The sequence below is a fragment of the Oncorhynchus mykiss genome, chromosome 27 (assembly GCF_013265735.2).
Source record: "Oncorhynchus mykiss isolate Arlee chromosome 27, USDA_OmykA_1.1, whole genome shotgun sequence".
Lineage (NCBI taxonomy): Eukaryota > Metazoa > Chordata > Actinopteri > Salmoniformes > Salmonidae > Oncorhynchus > Oncorhynchus mykiss.
In genome coordinates, this window is record NC_048591.1 from 9,096,518 (window position 1) to 9,119,928 (window position 23,411).

The 23,411-nt window shown below is 43.9% G+C and overlaps 1 protein-coding gene across 6 annotated transcripts in view; it reads right to left on the reverse strand.

The window, feature by feature from the left end:
* The window catches only part of LOC110507062 (spectrin beta chain, non-erythrocytic 4), a 65,053-nt gene that overhangs the window by 39,427 nt on the left and 2,215 nt on the right, over positions 1 to 23,411 (reverse strand). For all 6 annotated transcript variants that reach the window (XR_005039987.1, XM_036964976.1, XM_036964974.1 and 3 more), the window contains exons 2-15: positions 13,129 to 13,302; positions 12,333 to 12,484; positions 11,708 to 11,881; positions 8,239 to 8,330; positions 7,993 to 8,073; positions 7,790 to 7,905; positions 7,461 to 7,573; positions 5,288 to 5,475; positions 3,657 to 3,774; positions 3,288 to 3,446; positions 2,690 to 2,992; positions 2,289 to 2,439; positions 897 to 1,767; positions 575 to 712 (exon numbers count right to left, since the gene is read on the reverse strand). Coding sequence is in view for 5 of the 6 variants with exons in the window: in XM_036964976.1 (XP_036820871.1) it covers positions 575 to 712; positions 897 to 1,767; positions 2,289 to 2,439; positions 2,690 to 2,992; positions 3,288 to 3,446; positions 3,657 to 3,774; positions 5,288 to 5,475; positions 7,461 to 7,573; positions 7,790 to 7,905; positions 7,993 to 8,073; positions 8,239 to 8,330; positions 11,708 to 11,881; positions 12,333 to 12,484; positions 13,129 to 13,279 (2,807 nt within the window). In the remaining variant the exon portion in view is untranslated. The remainder of the gene's footprint in view (positions 1 to 574; positions 713 to 896; positions 1,768 to 2,288; positions 2,440 to 2,689; positions 2,993 to 3,287; positions 3,447 to 3,656; positions 3,775 to 5,287; positions 5,476 to 7,460; positions 7,574 to 7,789; positions 7,906 to 7,992; positions 8,074 to 8,238; positions 8,331 to 11,707; positions 11,882 to 12,332; positions 12,485 to 13,128; positions 13,303 to 23,411) is intronic.

A 23,411-nucleotide genomic window follows, 5' to 3' on the forward strand; every position in this document is an offset into this window, starting at 1 on the left:
TAAGAACAGTGGACCAGATTCTTCTTATCAACCCTCCTCCCTTCCCTTATATGGTAGGAAATTATCTAAGAATGAGGTAACTGGGCCAATTTGAAAAAAATATAATCAATGCACTACACCCCATGTGCTGTACATGGATTGACAGATGTGTTTCTATGGCTGCGTTTACACAGGCATCCCAATTCTGATTCTTTTTTAATTGGACTTGTATAAACGCAGCCTGTATAAACGCAGCCTATCTAGTGTTCAGTTAGATTTTTTTTAAATCCTGTGTTGATGCTTCTCTATTCAACAAAACCTAACTCCCATGTTATTATGCAATGCAGATAAGTAACGTTTTCATCACATATTGGTGCTGTGTGGGTAAATAGAGAGACCCGTAGGTCTATGTTATGTCTGGTTGTGGAGTAGACCTGGGGTGCATTCATTAGTGCGCACCATAGCAAACTGTGGAAAAACATTCTTATTGGTTAAGTTCAGTTTAGTCCTTCCCCGTTTTGGCCTTTTGCTTCTGTTTGGTTCCTAGTGAATACACCTCGGAGTTGGTCAGTCAGAGAACAGTGGGGTGGGTTACCTGCTGTTGAGGTGGTCCTGACAGCCTCTGACCTCTGTAGAGCTGGGGTGACCACTGTCCAGGAGCTGCTGCACTATCTGGTTCACGTCCAAGATCCTTCCCATCAGGCTGTTCATCTCCTGGTCCAGGCTCTCAAACCTACAAAGAGTGTGAAACGAGAGGAGGGAGAATGTGTGTTTTAAAATGACAGTGTTATGTAGCCCTTATGAGGGAGGGTTCAAGGAACAGATTCCCTAAAAATGTATGACTAACTTTATATACTTAAAGCCTGACTTAAATCGAACATTCTCCCTATGATCTCCACCGCAGACGGGAGCTGTACCTATGGGCTATGACCTCCACGTCCTCCAGCCTCTCTGGAACCTCCATCTTGTTGAGCCACTGCTCCTTCTCGTCGATCCACACCTCGCAGGCGTTGACCTCGCTGAACATGAGGTAGACGGCCAGCGCGTCGTGCAGCCACTGCTGCCTCAGGACGGCCACCTCGGCCACCTCGGTGTACAGCTGCTCCGCCTCGCCCATTCTTGACTGCACCTCGTCCAGCTCCCGGTAGTGCAGTGGCAGCGCCACCATGTGTTTGCGCAGAGTTACTACATGCAGCCGGTGCTTGTCCACGGCCTCGCGCACGCCCCGGTGCTTCTTGAGCAGTGACTGGGTGGAGTACTCGTCATGGCCAAAGTCCTCGCTGGACACTAGACGGTAGGCGTCCTGCAGCCATGCCAACAAGTCGTCCGTCTCTGTGCTGAACTGGAAGAAGTTGAGTGCCTCCTGCAGGTGGCCCAGTCTCTGCGCCGCCTGGTCCTCCAGCCTCTTCCACTCCCCTTTCACCTCCATGATGCGCTCCTGGATGCCCCCCGTGCCAAAACTCTTCTCCATCAGGATCTGCTTGCCCTTCTTCATGGTCTGTTGGAGGAGGGAGCGGTGGGCCAGCAGCTCCCCAGCCAGGGTCTTGTGTTTCTGGAGCAGCCGCAGCACGCTGCTCAGGTCCTTGCCGCAGGTCTGGGCGGCCAGGATGGAGCTCTTCTCGCGGATCCAGGCCTCAGACTCCTCCACCTCCTGGAAGAAGGCCCAAAGGTGCTGAGACTCCTCCAGCTCCGAGTGCCGCTTGGCTGCCAGCTGCTTGAGCTCCTCCAGGCAGGTGCTGACATGGTTGACCCGGTTGCAGATCACCTGGGGGTCACAGGGCTGGTAGCCTGGGAAGGAGAGAGAATAGGGAACAGGGGACAGCACTCAATATACATGTCTTTATTAGTGATGTCTATGGGGGACTGTATCCAAAGACTCAATTAACTTTGCATGTAAACAAAACACTACTACTGATGTAAAACGGGCGTAAAGTTTTACAAAATAACTCTAATATCCACAAAATTGAAATAACTCAATTAATTCACTTCTGTATTATAAATGGACCTTCAGAAAATAAGTTGTGGAAAGTCACGCTTGCCCTCTTGTGGGTCTCTCAGGAAGTGCCATGGTCATCTTCACCACTCAATGTACAGTATACTGTAATCCTATACACTCTTTATACAAAAACACTCCTTTTTTTGTTAACTGTGCTTTTTCCCGGGACCATGGGAGACATAACAGCAATAGGATTAGAAATACTGACTATCGTATCCAAATGTTTCCTCCCTCAAAATCACCAAGTTGTTATCAAAGCACATTCCACTTCTCACTGAAAATGATCTGGCAACATAGCCATCTGATGTCTTACCTTCGATGGTGGTGAATTTTAAAGCGGCTGTGTTAAGGGTCTGCACCCTCTCTGCCTGCACTGTGATGTCAGCTTCCTGGAGGCTGTGTTTCTGCAGCAGGTCATCCACCTCCAGCAGATGCTTGCCGAAGTCTTTGGAAAGGAGCTGGACCTGTGGTGAGAGGGACGTTGGTCACCTTCCTGACACTCAACAGTGCTTCCACTGACCATGCTGCCTGTACTGAAACGTCAAAGTCAATTTCTCAAGGGTTTTTCACTGTTTTTTCATGTACTGTATCTCCACATTACCATTTCATGTGTACACAAATGTCAACCCACAGTCTATGCTGTTGAGTCGACACAACTTAGAGACGATATAGCGTTCATGTAACGTCAAATGCATGACACAATACTTGTCTCACCTGCATGTCCTCCATCCAGTCGATCATGTAGACCATGTCCTGGAAGGTCTTCTGCAGGGCCAGGTTCTTCTCCAGCCGGGCCTTCCTCCCCACCACCAGCTCCTTCAGCAGGCTCCACTGGCCCAGGATGTTCTCCTTTCGGGCCGAGATGCGCCGGATGTCGTAGTAGCCCTCCGTCTCCATCTCCCCAGCCAGCTCCACCACCACCCCGATGCGCTCCTCGTACGACGAGATGTCCGCCTCAATGGCCTCGTGCTTCTTCATGGCGGCTTCCACCGCAGGCAGGTCGTAGCCAAAGTTATCCTGGTGGGACGGGACATTCAGTCAGGCAGAGGATCACTTAACTACAGGCAGGTGATTGTGGAAGGGTTTACCCAGTCAGAGCAATGCAGTCATAGGAAAATACATCTAAATATACCAATGTATATTTAAAAGTAATTCATGTTATACAATACTTTGCCATTGGTTCTAAAAAATACATTCTAAAGACATTTCATTCTCAATCCACAGCTATAAGACTATTGCTATATAACTGTGATGATATGGCCCCTGTGTGATATGTTAGAGACATCTGTCACTTCGGCCCTGTGGTCCCTACCTGAGACACGAGGCGTTGGTTCTCGTTGAGCCACGCCTGTCTCATGGTGGTCTTGTGGTCAAACCGCTGGGCCAGCAACTCCAGCTTCTCCTGGCGAATCAGCTCCTGCCGTAGTGCCACGCCTCTCTCGTGCTCCGCCTTCTCCAGCCTCTCCCACGCCTAGCCAAATGAAAAACAGAGGAAAATGTACCCATAATGCAGCATGGTAACAAACATAAAGAGGAGTAATTTGCACGGATTTGCTACATTTTAAAGAACCTGATATTGATAAAGAAGGATTTTATATTTGCCAAGACCTGTCCAGTTGTTGCATTATCTGCTCAGGCATTTGAGACACTCCTTATTTGCACTTATACCAGTATTCATTACCTTATTGATATCAGAGATGAGTTTCCCTTCATGGGGCACGTATGGTTTCTGGTTGTTAGCTCTGAGCTTGCTTTGGATAGTAAAGAGGAGCACCTCCAGGTTCCCCTTCTCCTGGAACCTAGCACAAGACAAAGTGTGTTTCACAAACATCCTGAGACACAGTACTGTGCACAAGGTGGGCTCCGTTTGAAACCTAACATCACAGGTGTCATATCCCAGATCCTGTATCTTAAAATAACCATCTGCTCAGAAAGTGATAACAGACCTGTATTTCTTCCTATTATTAAGTTACTAGGGTAGTGACGGTCATGGAATTTGAGGACGACTACTGGTCAGCCAAATGACCACGATCACTGTTATAATCGTTTGAATACTGCACGAATGCCCGGCCGCCATGTCTTTAGTCAGCTGTTTGTTCCACACAAAAAAAAACGCTTATGATGGTTTTCATGACGGTCTTCATCCATAGTCGTCGCTTACACAATCATCGTGCCAGTCCTATGAATTACGCCACTCATCAATAGATTATCCATGACAGTTCCTGCAGGCTTGACCTTCACAGCAAAGGCCTTCATTACTACATGTGACCTAGCTCCACACACTGTCTAGTTGTAACCTAATTCAAAAATAATAAGTGGTCATCCCTGAGTCATCACTGAGCAGATTCCAGAGTCATATGATAGGTGACCACCTCTGGCCATCGAGGGCTGCCAGGGCAACTAGGCTGGGTGAGAAGCCGAGTAAGGCCTCAGAGATACTAGTCACCAGAGGAGATGTCTATCTTCTAGCCACAGAGAGAAAGGGCCTGGAGACACATTTCGGTGTCACATCACTTAGATCCAGTCCCTTTCGGTCAAATAGGGCATGAGTCACATGGCACGGCTAACTGGGTGCTTAATTATGCCAGACATGCCAGCTTAGGGCCTCATGCTGGGACTCATGCTGGTACTACTGTGCCCACACCCATCAATGTGTAGTTTTTCGTTGTTGTTGAATACCGCAACAGTTAAGTCATATAGCACACATCAAATGAGAATCAGACGAATCAAAAGCATTTGTCCGGGGGCATTCACTGAGAAAATAACATCAAACTATAAGAACTATAAAAGGGTGAAACTATTGACTCAACCTAAATCATGTCCTAAAACTAAAGCATCCAAAAATTGTTTAGTGATATTTGTATAAAACAAAAGTTTGAAGTTTTGAAACCTTCTGTTGTATGAACGGGACCACTACGGGACCACTACTGGACATGATTTGGAAAGGCACAAACCTGTCTATATAAGGTCCCACAGTTGACAATGCATGTCAGAGTAAAAACCAATCCATGAGGACGAAAGAATTGTCCGTAGAGCGCCGAGACAGGATTGTGTCGAGGCACAGATCTGGGGAAGGGTACCAAAAAATGTCTGCTGCATTGAAGGACCCCAAAAACACAGTGGCCTCCGTCATTCTTAAATGGAAGACATTTGGAAACACCAAGACTCTTCCTAGAGCTGGCCACCCAGTCAAACTGAGCAATCAGGGAAGAAGGGTCTTGGTCAAGGAAATGACCAAGAACCCGATGGTCAGTAGATTTTTTTTTTTTTAATGTGGTGCTATTATGTGTCATTTGCACAGCGTTGACTTACTTGATGGGCTTTTCGATGGTGCAGTAGGTGGTGAAGGCTTGAAGCTGTTGCTGGACACCCGTTAAGGAGTTGGCAAACTTCTGGTTGCTGATGATGCCTATGGTCTTCTCGATCCACTCCAGGAGCTCTGAGGCCAGAGCCTCATATCGATCGATCATCTTCTGACCGTCAATGGCACTGTCCAAGACCTGTATAAGACATAAACATTTAGCATGGATGGATATTACGTAGGAGTGAATTAATTCATAGCTTTTGATAGTGGATAATGGATTGATAATAGATTGAATGGTTATCAGTTTGTTTTGACCTACACAACTACACTGATGTGAGCACAACATGCAGTATGATATACAGAGCCTTCGGAAAGTATTCAGACCCCTTCACATTTTGTTAGGTTATTTTCCCCTCGTCAAATCTACACACAATATCCCATAATGTCAAAGCAAAAATAGGATGTTTGCTAATTTATAAAAAAATAAAAACTTAAATATTTAATTTACATAAGTATTCAGACCCTTTACTCAGTACTTTGTTGAAGCAACTTTGGCAGCGGTTACAGCCTCGAGTTTTCTTGGGTATGACGCTACAAGATTGGCACACCGGTAATTGGGGAGTTTCATCCATTCTTCTCTGCAGATCCTCTCAAGCTCTGTCAGGTTGGATGGGGAGCGTCACTGCACAGCTATTTTCAAGTCTCTCCAGAGATGTTCGATCGGGTTCAAGTCCGGTCTGTGGCTGGACCACTCTAGGACATTCGGAGACTTGTCCGGAAGCTACTCCTGCGTTGTCTTGGCTGTGTGCTTAGGGTTATTGTCCTGTTGGAAGGTGAATCTTCACCCCAGTCTGATGTCCTGAGTGCTTTTCATCAAGGATCTCTCTGCAGGTTTTCATCGAGGATCTCTCTGTACTTTGCTCCATGTACTTTGCTTACAATTGGCTCATTCATCCCCCTTCTCTCTCCTGTAACTATTCCCCAGGTCGTTGCTGTAAATGAGAACGTGTTCTCAGTCAACTTACCGGGTAAAATAACAGTAAAATAAATCTAAATAAAACAAAAAATAAATCTTTCCCCCGATCCTGACTATTCTCCAAGTTCTTGCCTTCTGAAAAACATCCCACAGCATGATGCTGCCACCACCATGCTACACCATAGGGATTGTGCCAGGTTTCCTCCAGATGCGACGCTTGGCATTCAGGCTTGGTTTCATTAGACCAGACAATCTTATGGTCTGAGAGTCTTTATGTGCCTTTTGGCAAACTCCAAGCGGGATGTCATGTGCCTTTTACTGAGGCGTGGCTTCCGTCTGGCCACTCTACCATAAAGGCCTGATTGGTGGAGTGCTGCATAGATGGTTGTCCTTCTGGAAGATTCTCCCATCTCCACAGAGGAACCCTAGAGCTCTGTCAGAGTGACCATCGGGTTCTTGGTCATTTCCTTGACCAAGACCCTTCTCCCCTGATTGCTCAGTTTGACTGGGTGGCCAGCTCTAGGAAGAGTCTTGGTGTTTCCAAATTTCTTCCATTTAAGAATGACGGAGGCCACTGTGCTTTTGGGGTCCTTCAATGCAGCAGACATTTTTTGGTACCCTTCCCCAGATCTGTGCCTCGACACAATCCTGTCTCGGCGCTCTACGGACAATTCTTTCGTCCTCATGGATTGGTTTTTACTCTGACATGCATTGTCAACTGTGGGACCTTATATAGACAGGTTTGTACCTTTCCATATCATGTCCAATCAATTGAATTTACCACAGGTTGACTCCAATCAAGTTGTAGAAACATCTCAAGGATGATCAATGGAAACAGAATGCACCTGAGCTCAATATCGAGTTTCATAGCAAAGGGTCTGAATACTTATGTAAATAAGGTATTTCTGTTTTCGCTTTGTCATTATGAGATATTGTGTGAAGTTTTCTGAGGAATTTGTTTCATTTAATCCATTTTAGAATAAGGCTGTAACATAACAAAATATGTGGAAAAAGTCAAGGGGTCTGAATACTTTCCCGAAGGCACTGTACATATTGATCACGTTACCCGTGTGTTCAAAACATGCAGTACATATCACTGTACATACACTGTATACTGTAGGAGATATATACACAGGTTCCAATGACAATTGTTCTGCCACGTACAGTAGGATCCAGGGTTAAACAGTTTATTAACATTCTCCTACCTTTCCCACTCTCTTGCCCTCTACTCGAAGGGCTTTCATCTTGGAGAAGTAATGGTAGTAGGACACAACATAGGTTATTATCGACTTCTCATCTGGGTTCTCCGTATTCACGTCTGCAGAGTCACACAGGAAGGACAACAATACACAAACACTTACAGCACACACATACAATATATAACAATCACGCCTTCACATGAAATCATTCCAGGTCGTGTAAAACAGAACTATGGTCGCTGTAGCTAAAAGTCTGCGAAGGTTTGCACGTTTGAGATATGTGTCACCAAATCGCCCATGAATTGCTGCTATTTGAATTCTCTGTGCAGTCTTACCTTCAGGGTCCAGGAGTTTGGTGAGCCCCAGGTTCTGCTCAGCAATGTTGAAGGCTTGCTGGAGGTTGTGTGTGGCATTGGACCGGATCAGCTTATGGAACTCAATCAAATCAGGCCTGTAGTAAAGTAGGTCACTTAGTTCACTTTCTACATGGTCACATAAATACATATTATAAAGCCTTGCTTGTTTAGCCAATGCTGACCTGTGTCGGTGAATGAGAGCGTTGAAGGCGAGACCATCTCTCCAGCACGTGGTGAAGTTCTGGATGTTGACCTCAGAGTACCTGTGGGACAGTGGACACAGAACACACTCACACCCATTGGTCCAATGCATATATCCTATATAACTAAAGACATGGCATGAAACAATAGTAGCAAAACAACTGTCAACACCCTGTCAACAAAGGTTGATGTTCAATTTTGGCTTTTGGTTCAATTAAGACACTCACCCAGCGGTTTTCATCTGGCACCAGAGTAGTAGGGCATCCTTTGCCGACCGAGTCTCCCTGTTGTCGTCACACTCGATCTTAATCCCCTGGATCTGTATACACAGGGAAGGAGAGCAGAAGACAAAAAACCACGGTCAAGGAAATCAGCCTCAAAACTGTCCTCAGTTCAGTAAAATCACCAGATTACTACGAGGTTGAGAAGAAAACAGTTAGGAAACACACCCATGTTGCTGGTAAGTTTCAAACACACTGAACCCAAAACCCAGTGCCTTTCAACAGCCACACCAGGAGTGTATTCATTATGCCGATTCCGTTGCAAACAGTTTGGTCTGTTTCAAAATGTTGTGCAAAAGAAACCGTTTACTCTAAACACAAAACATTTTGCAATGAAAACAATAGTTAGTTTCTATTGGACAAATTCAGGTAGGTCCCTCCCTCCCCATTTTGTTCCATTTACTCTGTTTGCTTCCGTTTGGTTCTTAAATGGTAAACGGTTTCCGTTGCAAGATGTAATGAATACAACCCAAGACTCACACAACTGCATTGCATGTCTCATCACTAACTCGCACACAGACATGTGCCTGTCATGTTGGGAGGAAGGCCACAGAATCATGACAACATCACTGTGCGCCCTCATCATCTACGACAGCCATTGGCCCAATCATGTCACCCTGACATGATACATGTTAATGGGAGGGTTGACACCCTAGAGTCTGCTAGACCACCCATATCAACCAATCGCACTTCATCCGCTCACATACTGTACATGCTCACTCACACTGGAAAGCAGCTGGAGGTTTATAGGACTATACTACACGCACAGTTTAGTCTCCACCTACAGGGAACGGTTATTCATGATTTAAATGATGATAGAATAACACTACCGGTATGTATAAAGAGAAGGACTAGTCATTGTCTAATTGAACAACTATTTTTCAAATAAACTGCTGCCCAGAAACCAAACTGACTTTTTACAAGAGCCAATGAGGACATTCCATCTCTAAAATGTCCTGCTCACATTTCAGATCAGGCAGATTTGAAACACCCTTGATCGCAGTGCATATCATCCAACAATAAACAAGAGTCCTGAGAAAAACAAACCATCTGGCAGTGACAGAGAGGCATACACCACGCAGGTCACATTTAAGTAGCACAAACACAACGACGCGGAGCGAAGCGACTAGAAAGGAATAGTTAAGTTACTAGATATAATGGAGGAGTCAAGTGTTTATTAGGGTCTTGAAATCGGCTCCTGGCGAACATTTACCTCCTGGAGTCCTCTTTTCCCCCCTTTCTCTCGATGTGTCTGCTGCCTGCTGCAGTGGCTAGGTCTTACCTGCTGACTGGGCAAAGTAAACTGAAACAGTCCAAGGGTAGGGGAGGGGTGGAAGAGAGGGAGAAAGAAAGAGACAGGGAGACAGAAAGGGAAGAGAGACGTAGTAAACTAAAAAGAGGAGTGTGAGGGGAGAGTGACAAGACAACCCCAAACGGTTGCAGAATTGGTGACCGAGAAGGAAGTAGGAGTGGCAGAGAGAGATGGAGGGAAGGGTGGGGAGGAGGATAGGCCCTGATTGCATCTAAGCCCTGCCCGGAGCCCCACCCCTTGCTCCCTACAGCACAAATCCGTTTCCAATAACGCGCTTCTCCTCTTTCACTGCTAGCAAAATTGAAGAGGCCATCGACTCGCTGGCTCCACAGTCAGTGCAGTAGAATGGGATGCCGGCCAAAAGTGCCCCAGCCAACCCATAATCACTATTAGAAGGCAGAGTGATAAGCTATGCCATTCTAGCCTCTCCTCATGATGCCGTAGGAACCACTAGCCTATGTCCCTGAATTATATGTACAGAGTAACGCTGATTTGAATAATGCAGGACATGCGTTTATGCTGAGACCACCACTGTCCTGAGGCGACAACAAAAGCCAAATTATTTTGCGCTACTTACAGTACATGCCTGTCACTTGTCTGTGGTATCGCGTCCTGTAAGGCCTTGTACCCATTGTATGTGTACAGTATGTCTCTGAGGCGGATGTCAGAGAGTATGTCCCTGTTTGAGATCCAACTACGATCAGGACCAGAGTGGCATTCAAGCTTTGCTAGTAACATCACACAGTGACGATGCGCATGTTTCAGGGCTTCTCCGTACAGTCTTTTGGCCAGTCTACAAATAACTCTGATTTCTGCCCTTTCGCTCCTAAATGAAGACGGTGCTGAAACCAGTTGTGTCAAAATCATGACAATAATATACACCGAATTTTGGCCTGCTTCTGTTTACCGCTGGGACACGAGGTGGATACCTTTACCAAACCAGTGCTAAATCTGTCTCTTTCTCAGATGGGTTCACCTTAGCTCAAAGACTGATGAAAAATAGTGACAAAATGTGCGATAAGACTTTGTTCTTGTGTTTGAATTAGGTGTACTATAACGTCGTACCCCAGGCTATTGCACACAGCCTGGGATATCAACGATTCAAAATTGGCATTAGTGCAGCGTTTCTCAAACTAGGGGTTGCGAGAGCAAGTCTGAAATCATTTGTTTTTAAATGCTCATAGAACCTCTGGTAGCTGGTAGATGCAGTTGTAATAAACATAGCGGTTCCTGTTTTCTTCATACAAATGTGGCTCTATCTTCTGAACCGTTTAAGCCCACAAGCCGGGCAGGACTCTTTGGAACAGAGTGGACAAGACCAGGCACTAAATCAATGATGATGTTATTTTCTACACGTAAGATCATTGCCCGATGATCTTCTGAACATCCCAATACCTTTCTGATGGTTTTCAGTCACTTCAAACTGTATTGTCAGACTAATTTGTAATAGCCTGCCATAGCTCCAGTTAAAAAAAGGAAACATTGGCAATTGATCACATCCCTTTTTTTACATGGTGGGGTCGCACATTTTTGGAAATGTCAAAATGGGGTCACGGGCCAAATAAAGTTTGGAGACCACTGCCTTAGTAGGAGTGCCCATAGAATTCAATGGGAGGGATTAAGCGAATGCCTATGCGCCAGTCATTCTGTATTGGCTAAAGAAGGCCAAGTTTGAAGCGCTGGTTCATCAGGCTATTCCTGACTCTTGGGGCAGATTGTCTATGACGTCACACCGTAGAACATGTACCAGTCGGAAACAGGAGTTTGTAGAAACAACGGTGCACACCCACATGAGGTTCATCATCCACATGCTGACTGAGTTCAAAAGTACCCCACGGGGACAAAGAAGGAATAGAGCTACACAGCACTAGAACATACCGTCCCCAACATGAGACACACACAGGCCTGCAGGAACTGGATGCCCAAAATACCTCAGCAGAGGTTAAGCTACCAGCAGGTCTTAAGGACAATCCTAACAGGGGACAGGTACGGCCCCACAGGAGTTGGCTGCATGACAAAATAAATCAAATGTAAATACAACCACAACGGAAACGACAGAGACAGACAACACCAGGCACCAGGACGGGTGGGCAAGGTCACTACCTGGAAGCGAAGGATGATGGTCCAGATGAGGCCAAGGGTGAGGCGGTGGTTGCCGTCGACGATGTCGTGAGAGCCGACGTTCTCCAGGTGGACCCTCTGCTCCTTGAGGAACTGCAGGGCTTTGTCCACGTTCTCCAGGCAGTGGATCCGCATGCGACCCCGCGTGGGCCTCGGCTAGGGGAGGGAGGGATGGGGGAGGGAAGGAGGGAGAGAAGGGTGAGAGAACATCGAGGTAAGGAGGTAGAGGGAATGAGAGAGAGGAGTCATGCTTGAATGGTCAAAGCAATCTGCAGGGGAAATACAGGAGAAATACTGCTTTGATCTCAATGCCTTTACAGTAAGACAATATTTTTCTCATTAAAAACGCAATGGCAAAGTAAGCGTGCAAATGCTGTTCCCATCCAATTGTCAAACCACATTATGCGGACGACTATTCTCACACATGACATATAGCTGCAGTGCTGACAACATTCATGAAACATTTAGACGTGACTGGATAATATTTGTAACAAAAATAACTACAACGCAGAGAGAGCTCTTTGTTGAATAGTTTGAGCTTGTTCTCCTAGCATCTCCTGACTGAAAGGTAGCCCGAGGTTGTGAACCAGAGAATGGGTTGACCAACCAGCATCTCCCCAGACAGGACCTCCAGCAGCCTGGTGAGCATGTAGCCGTCCCGGAGGTCGTTGTAGAGGTCAGCAATCCGACAGGACACTCTGGCCAGGTGGGAGTTCACCCACTTAGTGAAGGTCTTCTTCTGGACAGCATCTCTCTCTTCTGCAGGAGAAATGAAATAAACACAAGGCTTACAGATGTAGGATATTAATAAAAACCAGTTTGCTACAGCAAGAAAATAAACCTGCAGCAACAGGAAATGTGAATTATTATGTGGAATTGAATGGACATTTTTGTAGGGGTTGATCCATTTTATGTTAGGGCAAATCAAGTCTGCCATTTTAGTGGAAATGGAAATGGATATTACTAACTTTAGAATAGTTTTTAAACCTTGAACACACTACAAGTTTGCATTTCCTATGGTGCAAGAAAATTCTCTGCAACAAAAGAGTAATCAAATTAAGTTCCTATATATGTAGTTCATCCAGATAGAGCTCTGATCAGTGATCTAGTTACTAAACCTCTCATCTGAGTCGTGTCCCCAGTTACTACTGGTCCAGTCCGAGTCCAAGTCCGAGTCCTGGACTCAAGAACTACAACACTGGCTCTGATATATCAACCATACCTCCTTGTCAGTAGCCCCCTGTATGATAGATCATCAATCAAGTCCTTCCACAACTTTAAACATCCATCAGGTATACTGGAAGGTCTACGAAGCTTGTGTGTTTTGTAAGTGATTTAGCTGTGACTGAGGCAGGTGAAGGTGCTCTTGTTCCTCTAGTCCAGTATAGTCTCTATCCACCCACCTGCCAAGGCCTTGATGCGGGAACACTCAAACAGTTTGGAGCTGGTGACCTCGGTTTCCCAGTGTCCCGAGCTGCTGGCCAGACGGGTGTTGTTGTTGTTGAGCTGGCGCTGGGCCTCCGCGTTGTCCAGATCTGTGGAGGCATTGGCCATCGCGCCTATTTCCCTGAACAACTCTACAGACACACAGTAGGAGAGTTAGGTCAAGTACATTTAGGATGCGGATCACACTTCATGCACCCTTTATCACCCCCATGGAAAGAAATTATACTGTACGAAGGTAAATACATCATCTCAAACACAATGCAGAAAATCTGAATCATAACAATTTGTCTTTAAGGGGCAAAGTGCATGCATGTTTTGATAGAGCTCCAGTCCACACCATATATTAAGTAATCCAGGGAGGGCTATGAACAGCCATAGATATCTACGATTTCTGAAAACAGAAGCATAAGTGATCACTTACGCTTTGACAACTCATCCATATGCTTATCCAAAGCATTTCTGATTCTTAATAATAATTTCTCATTCGTGACTCATTCATTGGCATAAAATACATAACAGAGGGAGTTTGGCACGCTCTTCTTCCCCGATCATGTCTTGTAAAAAAATTACCTTATTGAAACAACCGGTTCATATTGTGTCTCTTTCACATCAAGTGGGATGAGAGCAGTGCCGTCAGTAAACAGTACAATATATTAACCAGAGAGCTACTGCCCTTATCCCCCATCCCTCTGGCTCTTTGTCGTGTTACACTCATGTCCGTATGAATATGGACATGTTCAAGCGTAAGTGTGCAGTGGGAGACTGATTGAGGTTGAACTCTTTTTTGTTACAATACCAGCGAATGTCCTTGAGGCAACTCACAAAGCACAAATATTCACAAAAATCCCCCTCCCCCAAACCTCAACCCCTGATTCCCCTCTGTTCTCCTCCCATCCCCCACATTTCCCTTTCAGCATTCAACACCAAAACCATACAGTTTAATGATGGGTCCCCAGATAAAACAAACACTACCTGTATGGGCTAGATAGATCATACAATACACAACACAACACAACGTGAAAATAAAACACAAAACATCACTGAAAGACTAAATGGACCAAAATAGAACAAATATTACACTTTGACATCTTGGCAGATAAGACAATACACAATATTTCCTGCTCAGTTGCCCCTTGCTCTGAAACAGCACTCAAGATGTGAAAAACAGGAGTAAACATTAAATACATGATCAGTACTCTTACTAATTGAAAAGGTTGAAATATTCTAGACTTGTGTAAATCACATTTTCTGAGGATTACGGAAATACGATTATCATTCAATATGAAGCTGGGAGGGGTCTGTGTTACTGAAACTGTTAGGCTTGGGATCAGGGCAGAGTGTGAATTATACCGTAACATTTGGGGGTTTCTATTTTTTTTCCACAGGACTTCCTATTTTATGGGCTTAATATGACCTATAGTAAAGACATGTATTTTAACCCAGTGAGTCCCCCCTGTATCGCAGGCACATGTTGGACTTCTAACCCTTTTTAAAAACGCGTTTAAAAAAGGTCTGTGTCCTTTAAACAAAAAAAAGTCTGTGGAGTTCGAGTAGTTTGAGCTATCTCTGAAAAGGTATCTATGAAAAGCTGAGACTCTCACGAAGAAGGACATGTGACATGTTTTGCTCTAGGACGCTCACTAGCTACACAAAAGTCGTTAGAAGGTAAGGGGTTCCGCTACATCGAAGATCATTGGAAATCCCAGGAAATAGTGTCTATACTGTAATAAGCTCACATACAGTGCATTCAGAAAGTATTCCGATCCCTTGACCTTTTCCACATTGTTACGTTAAAGCCTTATACTAAAATCGATTTTAAAAAATCATTTCTCCTCAATCTACACACAATATAGCATAATGAAATAGCAAAAACTGTTTTTTAGAATTTTATGCAAATGTGCCTCGACATAATCCTGTCTCGGAACTCAACGGACAATTCCTTCGACCTCATGGCTTGGTTTTTGCTCTGACATGCATTGTCAACTGTGGGACCTTATACAGACAGGTGTGTGTCAAAACAATTGAATATACCACAGGTGGACTCCAATCAAGTTGTAGAAACATCTCAAGGATGATCAATGGAAACAGGTTGCACCTGAGCTCAATTTTGAGTTTCATAGCAAAGGATCTGAATGCATATGCACATAAGGTATCTGTTTTTTAGGTTTAATACATTTGCAAAAACTTCTAAAAACCAGTTTGCACATTGTCATTATGGGGTATTGTGTATAGATTGATGAGGGAAATAGTTTTAAAAAAAGACATTTTAGAATAAGGCTGTAACGTAACAAAATGTGGAAAAGGTCAAGGGGTCTGAATACTTTTCGAAGGCACTGTAGTTGCTGTCACAAACTCCACACAGTTGTCACTGACTACCGTAGTTGGATTTTAATTTCCCAGTGAGCAAACTATTTCTGTACTTACAGCAGTCATATAAATACATTTTTATCAGGTTTTTGCATTGGCGGACCTTATTGCTCTAATAAAATGGAGTTAAAACACATGAATGCAACTGTTAATGTCAAATTGTTTTGTGTTCTGTTTGTTGTACTGAAAAGAAGATGGTAAAACACTTCATTGTGAGGCTGGATATAAGGGCTGGACATGCAGATAAATGAAACTCAGATGAATAAAAAGACGATTTTTGCTGGGATCTGACATGGTTCATGGTAAACATGTATTAGCTTTTAAGGGGGTATGAACACAACCAGTCATGTTTTCTACTGATTGTCAAACAAATCACATTCAAAAAGTAAGCTACCTGCACATGTTTGTCCACTCCAAAATAATTCCAGCATCCAAACATTGTACTGTGTACCCGCCATTTAATGAATGGAAAGAGACATCTGTTACAAAACACCAAAAAGAGTAACAACATTTGGCGATTGTCATTAGTAGGCCTACACTCTTCTTGCCTGAATTCAGGACCCCATGCAGTCTTTCAATTTTATTTTTCAATTAACACAATATTTTTCTTAATTTATTTCCCTCAGCCTCCTTGGGCCACTGAAATGCTCAGTTCAAATGTGTGGGCATGGGGATATAAATTTGAATATATAATATCAGTCAAGGGTTTTTCATAATTGTTACTATTTTCTACATTGTACAATAATACTGAAAGCATCAAAACTATGAAATAACACATGTGGACTCATGTAGTAACCAATAACGTGTTAAATCTAAATATATTTGATATTTTAGATTCTTCAAAGTAGCCACCCTTTGCCTTGATGACAGTTTTGCACACTCTTGGCATTCTCTCAAAAAGCTGAACTTGGAACGCTTTTCCAACAGTCTTTAAGGAGTTTCCACATATGCTGAGCACTTGCTGGCTGCTTTTCCTTCACTCTGCGGTCCAACTCATCCCAAACCATCTCAATTGGGTTGAGGTCGGGTGACTGTGGAGGCTAGGTCATCTGATGCAGCACTCTCCTTCTTGATCAAATAGCCCTTACACAGCCTGGAGGTGTGTTGAGTCATTGTCCTGTTGAAAAACAAATGATAGTGGAACTAAGTGCAAACCAGATGGGATGGCGTATCACTGCAGAATTTGTGGTAGCCATGCTGGTTAAGTGTGTCTTGAATTCTAAATAAATCAACGACAGTGTCACCAGCAAAGCACCCCCACACCTCCTCCTCCATGCTTCACGGTGGGAACCACACATGGGGAGATCATCCGTTCAACTACTCTGCGTAACACAAAGACATGGCGGTTGGAACCGAAAATCTCAAATTTGGACTCATCAGACCAAAGTACAGATTTCCACTGGTCTAATGTCCATTGCTCATGTTTCTTGGCCCAAGCAAGTCTCTTCTTCTTATTCATGTCCTTTAGTAGTGGTTTATTTGCAGCAATTCGACCATGAAGGCCTGATCACACAGTCTCCTCTGAACAGTTGATGTTGAGATGCGTCTGTTACTTGAACTCTGTGAAGTATTTATTTGGGCTGCAATCTGAGGTGCAGTTACAGTGCCTTGCGAAAGTATTCGGCCCCCTTGAACTTTGCGACCTTTTGCCACATTTCAGGCTTCAAACATAAAGATATAAAACTGTATTTTTTTGTGAAGAATCAACAACAAGTGGGACACAATCATGAAGTGGAACGACATTTATTGGATATTTCAAACTTTTTTAACAAATCAAAAACTGAAAAATTGGGCGTGCAAAATTATTCAGCCACTTTACTTTCAGTGCAGCAAACTCTCTCCAGAAGTTCAGTGAGGATCTCTGAATGATCCAATGTTGACCTAAATGACTAATGATGATAAATACAATCCACCTGTGTGTAATCAAGTCTCCGTATAAATGCACCTGCACTGTGATAGTCTCAGAGGTCCGTTAAAAGCGCAGAGAGCATCATGAAGAACAAGGAACACACCAGGCAGGTCCGAGATACTGTTGTGAAGAAGTTTAAAGCCGGATTTGGATACAAAAATATTTCCCAAGCTTTAAACATCCCAAGGAGCACTGTGCAAGCGATAATATTGAAATGGAAGGAGTATCAGACCACTGCAAATCTACCAAGACCTGGCCGTCCCTCTAAACTTTCAGCTCATACAAGGAGAAGACTGATCAGAGATGCAGCCAAGAGGCCCATGATCACTCTGGATGAACTGCAGAGATCTATAGCTGAGGTGGGAGACTCTGTCCATAGGACAACAATCAGTTGTATATTGCACAAATCTGGCCTTTATGGAAGAGTGGCAAGAAGAAAGCCATTTCTTAAAGATATCCATAAAAAGTGTTGTTTAAAGTTTGCCACAAGCCACCTGGGAGACACACCAAACATGTGGAAGAAGGTGCTCTGGTCAGATGAAACCAAAATTGAACTTTTTGGCAACAATGCAAAACGTTATGTTTGGCGTAAAAGCAACACAGCTCATCACCCTGAACACACCATCCCCACTGTCAAACATGGTGGTGGCAGCATCATGGTTTGGGCCTGCTTTTCTTCAGCAGGGACAGAGAAGATGGTTAAAATTGATGGGAAGATGGATGGAGCCAAATACAGGACCATTCTGGAAGAAAACCTGATGGAGTCTGCAAAAGACCTGAGACTGGGACGGAGATTTGTCTTCCAACAAGACAATGATCCAAAACATAAAGCAAAATCTACAATGGAATGGTTCAAAAATAAACACATCCAGGTGTTAGAATGGCCAAGTCAAAGTCCAGAACTGAACTGAAAACTGCTGTTCACAAATGCTCTCCATCCAACCTCACTGAGCTTGAGCTGTTTTGCAAGGAGGAATGGGAAAAAATTTCAGTCTCTCGATGTGCAAAACTGATAGAGACATACCCCAAGCGACTTACAGCTGTAATCGCAGCAAAAGGTGGCGCTACAAAGTATTAACTTAAGGGGGCTGAATAATTTTGCACGCCCAATTTTTCAGTTTTTGATTTGTTAAAAAAAGTTTGAAATATCCAATAAATGTCGTTCCACTTCATGATTGTGTCCCACTTGTTGTTGATTCTTCTTAAAAAAATACAGTTTTATATCTTTATGTTTGAAGCTTGAAATGTGGCAAAAGGTCGCAAAGTTCAAGGGGGCCGAATACTTTCGCAAGGCACTGTAACTCTAATGAACCTATCCTCTACAGCAGAGGTAACTCTGGGTCTTCCTTTCCTGAGACAGTTTTATCATAGCTTTTGATGTTTTTTGCGACTGCACTTGAAGAAACTTTCAAAGTTCTTGAAATGTTCCAGATTGACCGACCTTCATTTCTTAAAGTAATGTTGGACTGTTGTTTCTCTTTGCTTATTTGAGCTGTTCTTGCCATAATATGGACTTTGTATTTTACCAAATAGGACTATCTTCTGTATACCACCCCTACCTCGTCACAACTGATTGGCTCAAAGAAAGAAATTCCAGAAATTAACTTTTAATTAAGCACACCTGTTAATTGAAATGCATTCCAGGTGACTACCTCATGAAGCTGGTTGAGAGCATGCCAAGAGTGTGCAAAGCTGTCATCAAGGCAAAGGGTGGCTACTTTGCAGAATCTCAAATATAAAATATATTTTCATTTGTTTAACACTTTTTTGGTTACTACATGATTCCATATGTGTTATTTCATATTTTGGATGTCTTCGCTATTATTCTACAATGTACAAAATAGTAAAAATAAAGAAAAACACTTGAATGAGTACTGTATGTACTACCCTGATTGGATGATAGAATCATCTAGAGCCCACACCCTTACCCCTAAATAAAATATAAAAAATAAGGCACATGGTATTCAGCCTGTCAGTTGGAGCTGGAGTTGGACCCTGAAAAAACGACACACTTCCACAGGTGTGTTAGGCTACTTTGTTTTGGCATGAAAATTAAAGGCATACATGACGAATCTTAATTTTCTATATCATTGTTGTACTTTTCAATAGGTTACCAGAAGAGGCAGGACCAGAACTGCCTTTTTGCATGGTGAACCATTCTGGCCAATACCCTATCAGCCAACCATTTATTGCAGAATGCCATGATTATCTACAGGGCAGACTATAGACCTCTGCCTTTCAGAGGCAGAACACAGAAACTAATACTTAGTATACAGTTGAAACAATGTTGCAAGTTCACTAGCAGGCTGGACCTAGTTGATAATGTTACAAGTTCGCTAGTGGGCTTGACCCAGTCAAAACAATGTTGCAAGTTCATTAGCGAAAGCTCAAGACAGACAGAGAAAGAGGGAGACAGGCATAGTAGAGATATGAATGTGATGAAAGAACCTAAGCTTGTATTTTCATATTTACCACTGTAGCAGTATAACATTTCATTTTAAACAAACAGGATAATGGTTCAAATACAACTTTTGTTGTATTTCGGGGAGCTCATGTCTCATTCCGGGGGCTGAGCCCCCCCTTGGCCCCCCATAAATCACACACTGGAGTGTACTTATCTCTCTCTCACTCTCTATTTCCTATTGCAAGTGTTGTTGTACACAACCATTGACAACCATCTAATACATCAAGAAATAAAGGTTGAGTGAGAAAGAAATGGCAACAAATATTGGACAACTAAACAGCCAAGTGAGACATACAAAAGAAAATGTCAAAAGAGCCTCAGAGGGACCTCCACTATCCGCTTCTATAGAATGATGAGCCCAGACATTCTGAAAGATATAAACACAGCACACCCGTCAGGAGAGTATTCTCAATTCCAGGAACGAGGTCATCAATAAATAAAACATATTATATTTCAGGAATCAATTGGAAATGTACAGTAAATACATATCACACTGAGATCATACCGAGATCATACAGAGAGCATACTGAGATCACTCTGAGATCACTCTGAGATCATACAGAGAGAATACTGAGATCACACTGAGATCATACAGAGATAATACTGAGATCACACTGAGATCATACAGAGAGCATACTGAGATCACAATGAGATCATAGAGAGAATATACTGAGAGCATACTGAAATCATACTGACATCATACTTACACATCTTTCTACATGATCAAATCTGTCTCAGATCATGTCAAAGGATCGATGCAATGCTCAGTGATATTCAGTTAGTCCTAAATTCAATGCTCAGTGAAATTCAGTCAGGCCTAAATTCTATGCTCAGTGAAATTCAGATTTAGAGAGAGCTACAGTACTGTAACAATCACACCACAGCCCCCTTCCTCTCCAGATGTGGATAATTTGTATATGTGTGTGGGCGCGTGTGCGTGTGTGTGTGCGTCAATGTGAGTGTATGTATGTGGGTGTGTGTGCGTGTGTGTGGGTGGGTGTGCGGGAGATGCAGAGGAGGGTGTAGTGAAGCATGAGTCTGATGTTTCACAGCTCAACGCGTTCCAGTTGGTTGTCTCATTCCCCACCAGAATGTTCCCTGGATACCCAGAGCGCCTCCTACAGTAACTCCAGAGACTGCACCCGTAGGCGTCAGCAGTACATCTCCATGACCGCTCAAGAAGCTGTTGTGTCCTACAATCACATACTACCAGATACTACTAGCCCATTGAGCCATGAAAGCGGGTGGAAGGTCACACACTTACTGAACAACATACATCAACTTTATACAGAAAGACCCCACATGTGTTGCACAAAATAACACACTACACACATGGTTTTCAAGGGACCGCACGCACATCAAAATGCCATGGTCATGTACTGTATAGTGAAGGATGTCACACTGATGGTAGGCCACCACACAGCCACAATAGTCGCCAATGCATTAAGGCTCCATCCGAACTGTCACACTGTCATATGTGTCAAACGAATTGGCCTGTGCTGTTGCTAGCCTTTGGTCGCCCCAGCAGGCCTTTCCTAGACCTACCACCTGGTGTCCCTCCAATAAGACAGTTTTTTAGCTTAAGGATCCCACTGACTGACGTGATGTGGTTCTTCCTGGTAAACAAACACAGCTGTCAGAGTCTCAGCATGCCAGAGGCCCCTCTCACATATCCAAGACGCTCTGCACTGAAACAACAACAACACTGTTGCTCTCCAGCAATAATCCAGCCCACATATGCTTCTGCTTCTACGGGGACAATTCACTATCCGGGGTGGCCAGACTGTAGGCTGCTGTTGTTAATGGCAGAAACATAACCTACGTCGAGCTGGGTAACAGCTAGTGTGGTGATCAGGCTAGCCCTCAACAGAGAATCCAATGATGATCAGACTAAAATGAAGCAATAACAGATTGACAGGCAAAAAAGGATGACACAGGGATCGATACATGTCCATGATACCTCCAGAAGAGACACAACAAGTCAACATGCCTAAGCCCTTTGATCCTTCTGATGCTGGGAGAAGGTCAGAGACAGTCGTCTGCACCACACCACGGCAGGCAAGGTGTAACCATTGAAGTTGAGTAAACACTGAGTCCTTACTGTTTCTTGCTACACCTTGTGCATACTACAGGGCAGGGGAAGTCATGCTGTGTCCACAGTTCAGACCACAAGAGTCTGAACATTCATTCAGGATTATCTCTATGGGTTAGTCTGGCTCTGATCATTTTCTGTGTTGCTGTGTTCTGCTGCTTCTGTTCGTTGCAGACTGCCTCTGCCCTTTACAGCTCAAATCAGTTGTAGATACTGCAATAGTCTATAGTGACATATGCACAATTTAGATCGGCCATCTTTGTTTTTCGCCAGTTTGTTTCTGGCTCTTGTTCAGCATTCTCCTCCAAAGCACTCAACATTATTATTGCTCTTTGGCTATACCGTCACCCGGCTACAACTATAAATCTCCAGCCTGCCGGCATGGCGTAAGACTCAGGCTGTATCCCCCACCCATCCCCCTTTCCCACTGCCCAAAACATGCTTCCGGAAAGAATGGCCCTGGTACAGTAATTCACAACACCTCCTCAACCTCCTCAACTAAAAAAATAATTCCCAGGCAACAAGCCAGCTGCTCCAGTAGCACTCTGCCTGTGACCTTCGTACTTCCTACTTCCTGTCTGAGAGAAGCAGAGGTCCTTTGAGGAGCTATGGAAACCACTGCGGTGGCACAAACTGCCCTTTATTGAAGATGTATGGAGATGCAGAATTATTTCAGGGATCTCTTTCTGCCGTATTTAAATTCTAATCTGATTGTGTTATTTCTATCCTGAGTAGCCCCTCTTTGCAGAAATATGTCATGAGTCTTAATTACACGTGTCGTCCCCCCCCCCCCCCCCCCCCCCCCCCCTTTGCAAAGCTACAGAACATTTTAAAACATTTTAAAACCTAAAAGTATTCCAAGTCAACATATTTCCCTTCCTGAAAATCCACTTTCAGTACACGATCAAATGAACACGTCTTGACAATCATCAAAGTGAAGCGGTTCAGTTTTTTTTAGCATTTAAGTTTCAGGAATAGATACATTTACATTTAAGTAACTTAGCAGACGCTCTTATCCAGAGCAACTTACAGTAGTGAGTGCATACATTTTGTTACTTTTTCATACTGGTCCCTTGTGGGAATCGAACCCGCAACCCGGTCATGGCAAGCACCATGCTCTACCAACTGATACGAGAGTGACAGCCTGACCCCAAACTCTTTTCACTGTGTAAGGAGTTAGGGGGCTAAAGAAACTAAGACACTAGAGGATAGAACAGAAGAGAGGAAGAAGTTCCCCTGAGCATAGACAGATGCCACACCACATTACACACCACAGAATTGAGGACCTTTAATTCTGTCCCCCTCAGGCTGGGGACTGGTCCCTCATCTTACTGGTCCCCCCTCCATTTTCATTCAGCTTTTCATCCATCTTTTACAAAGATTGGTGTATCAGTGGACATTTTTACCT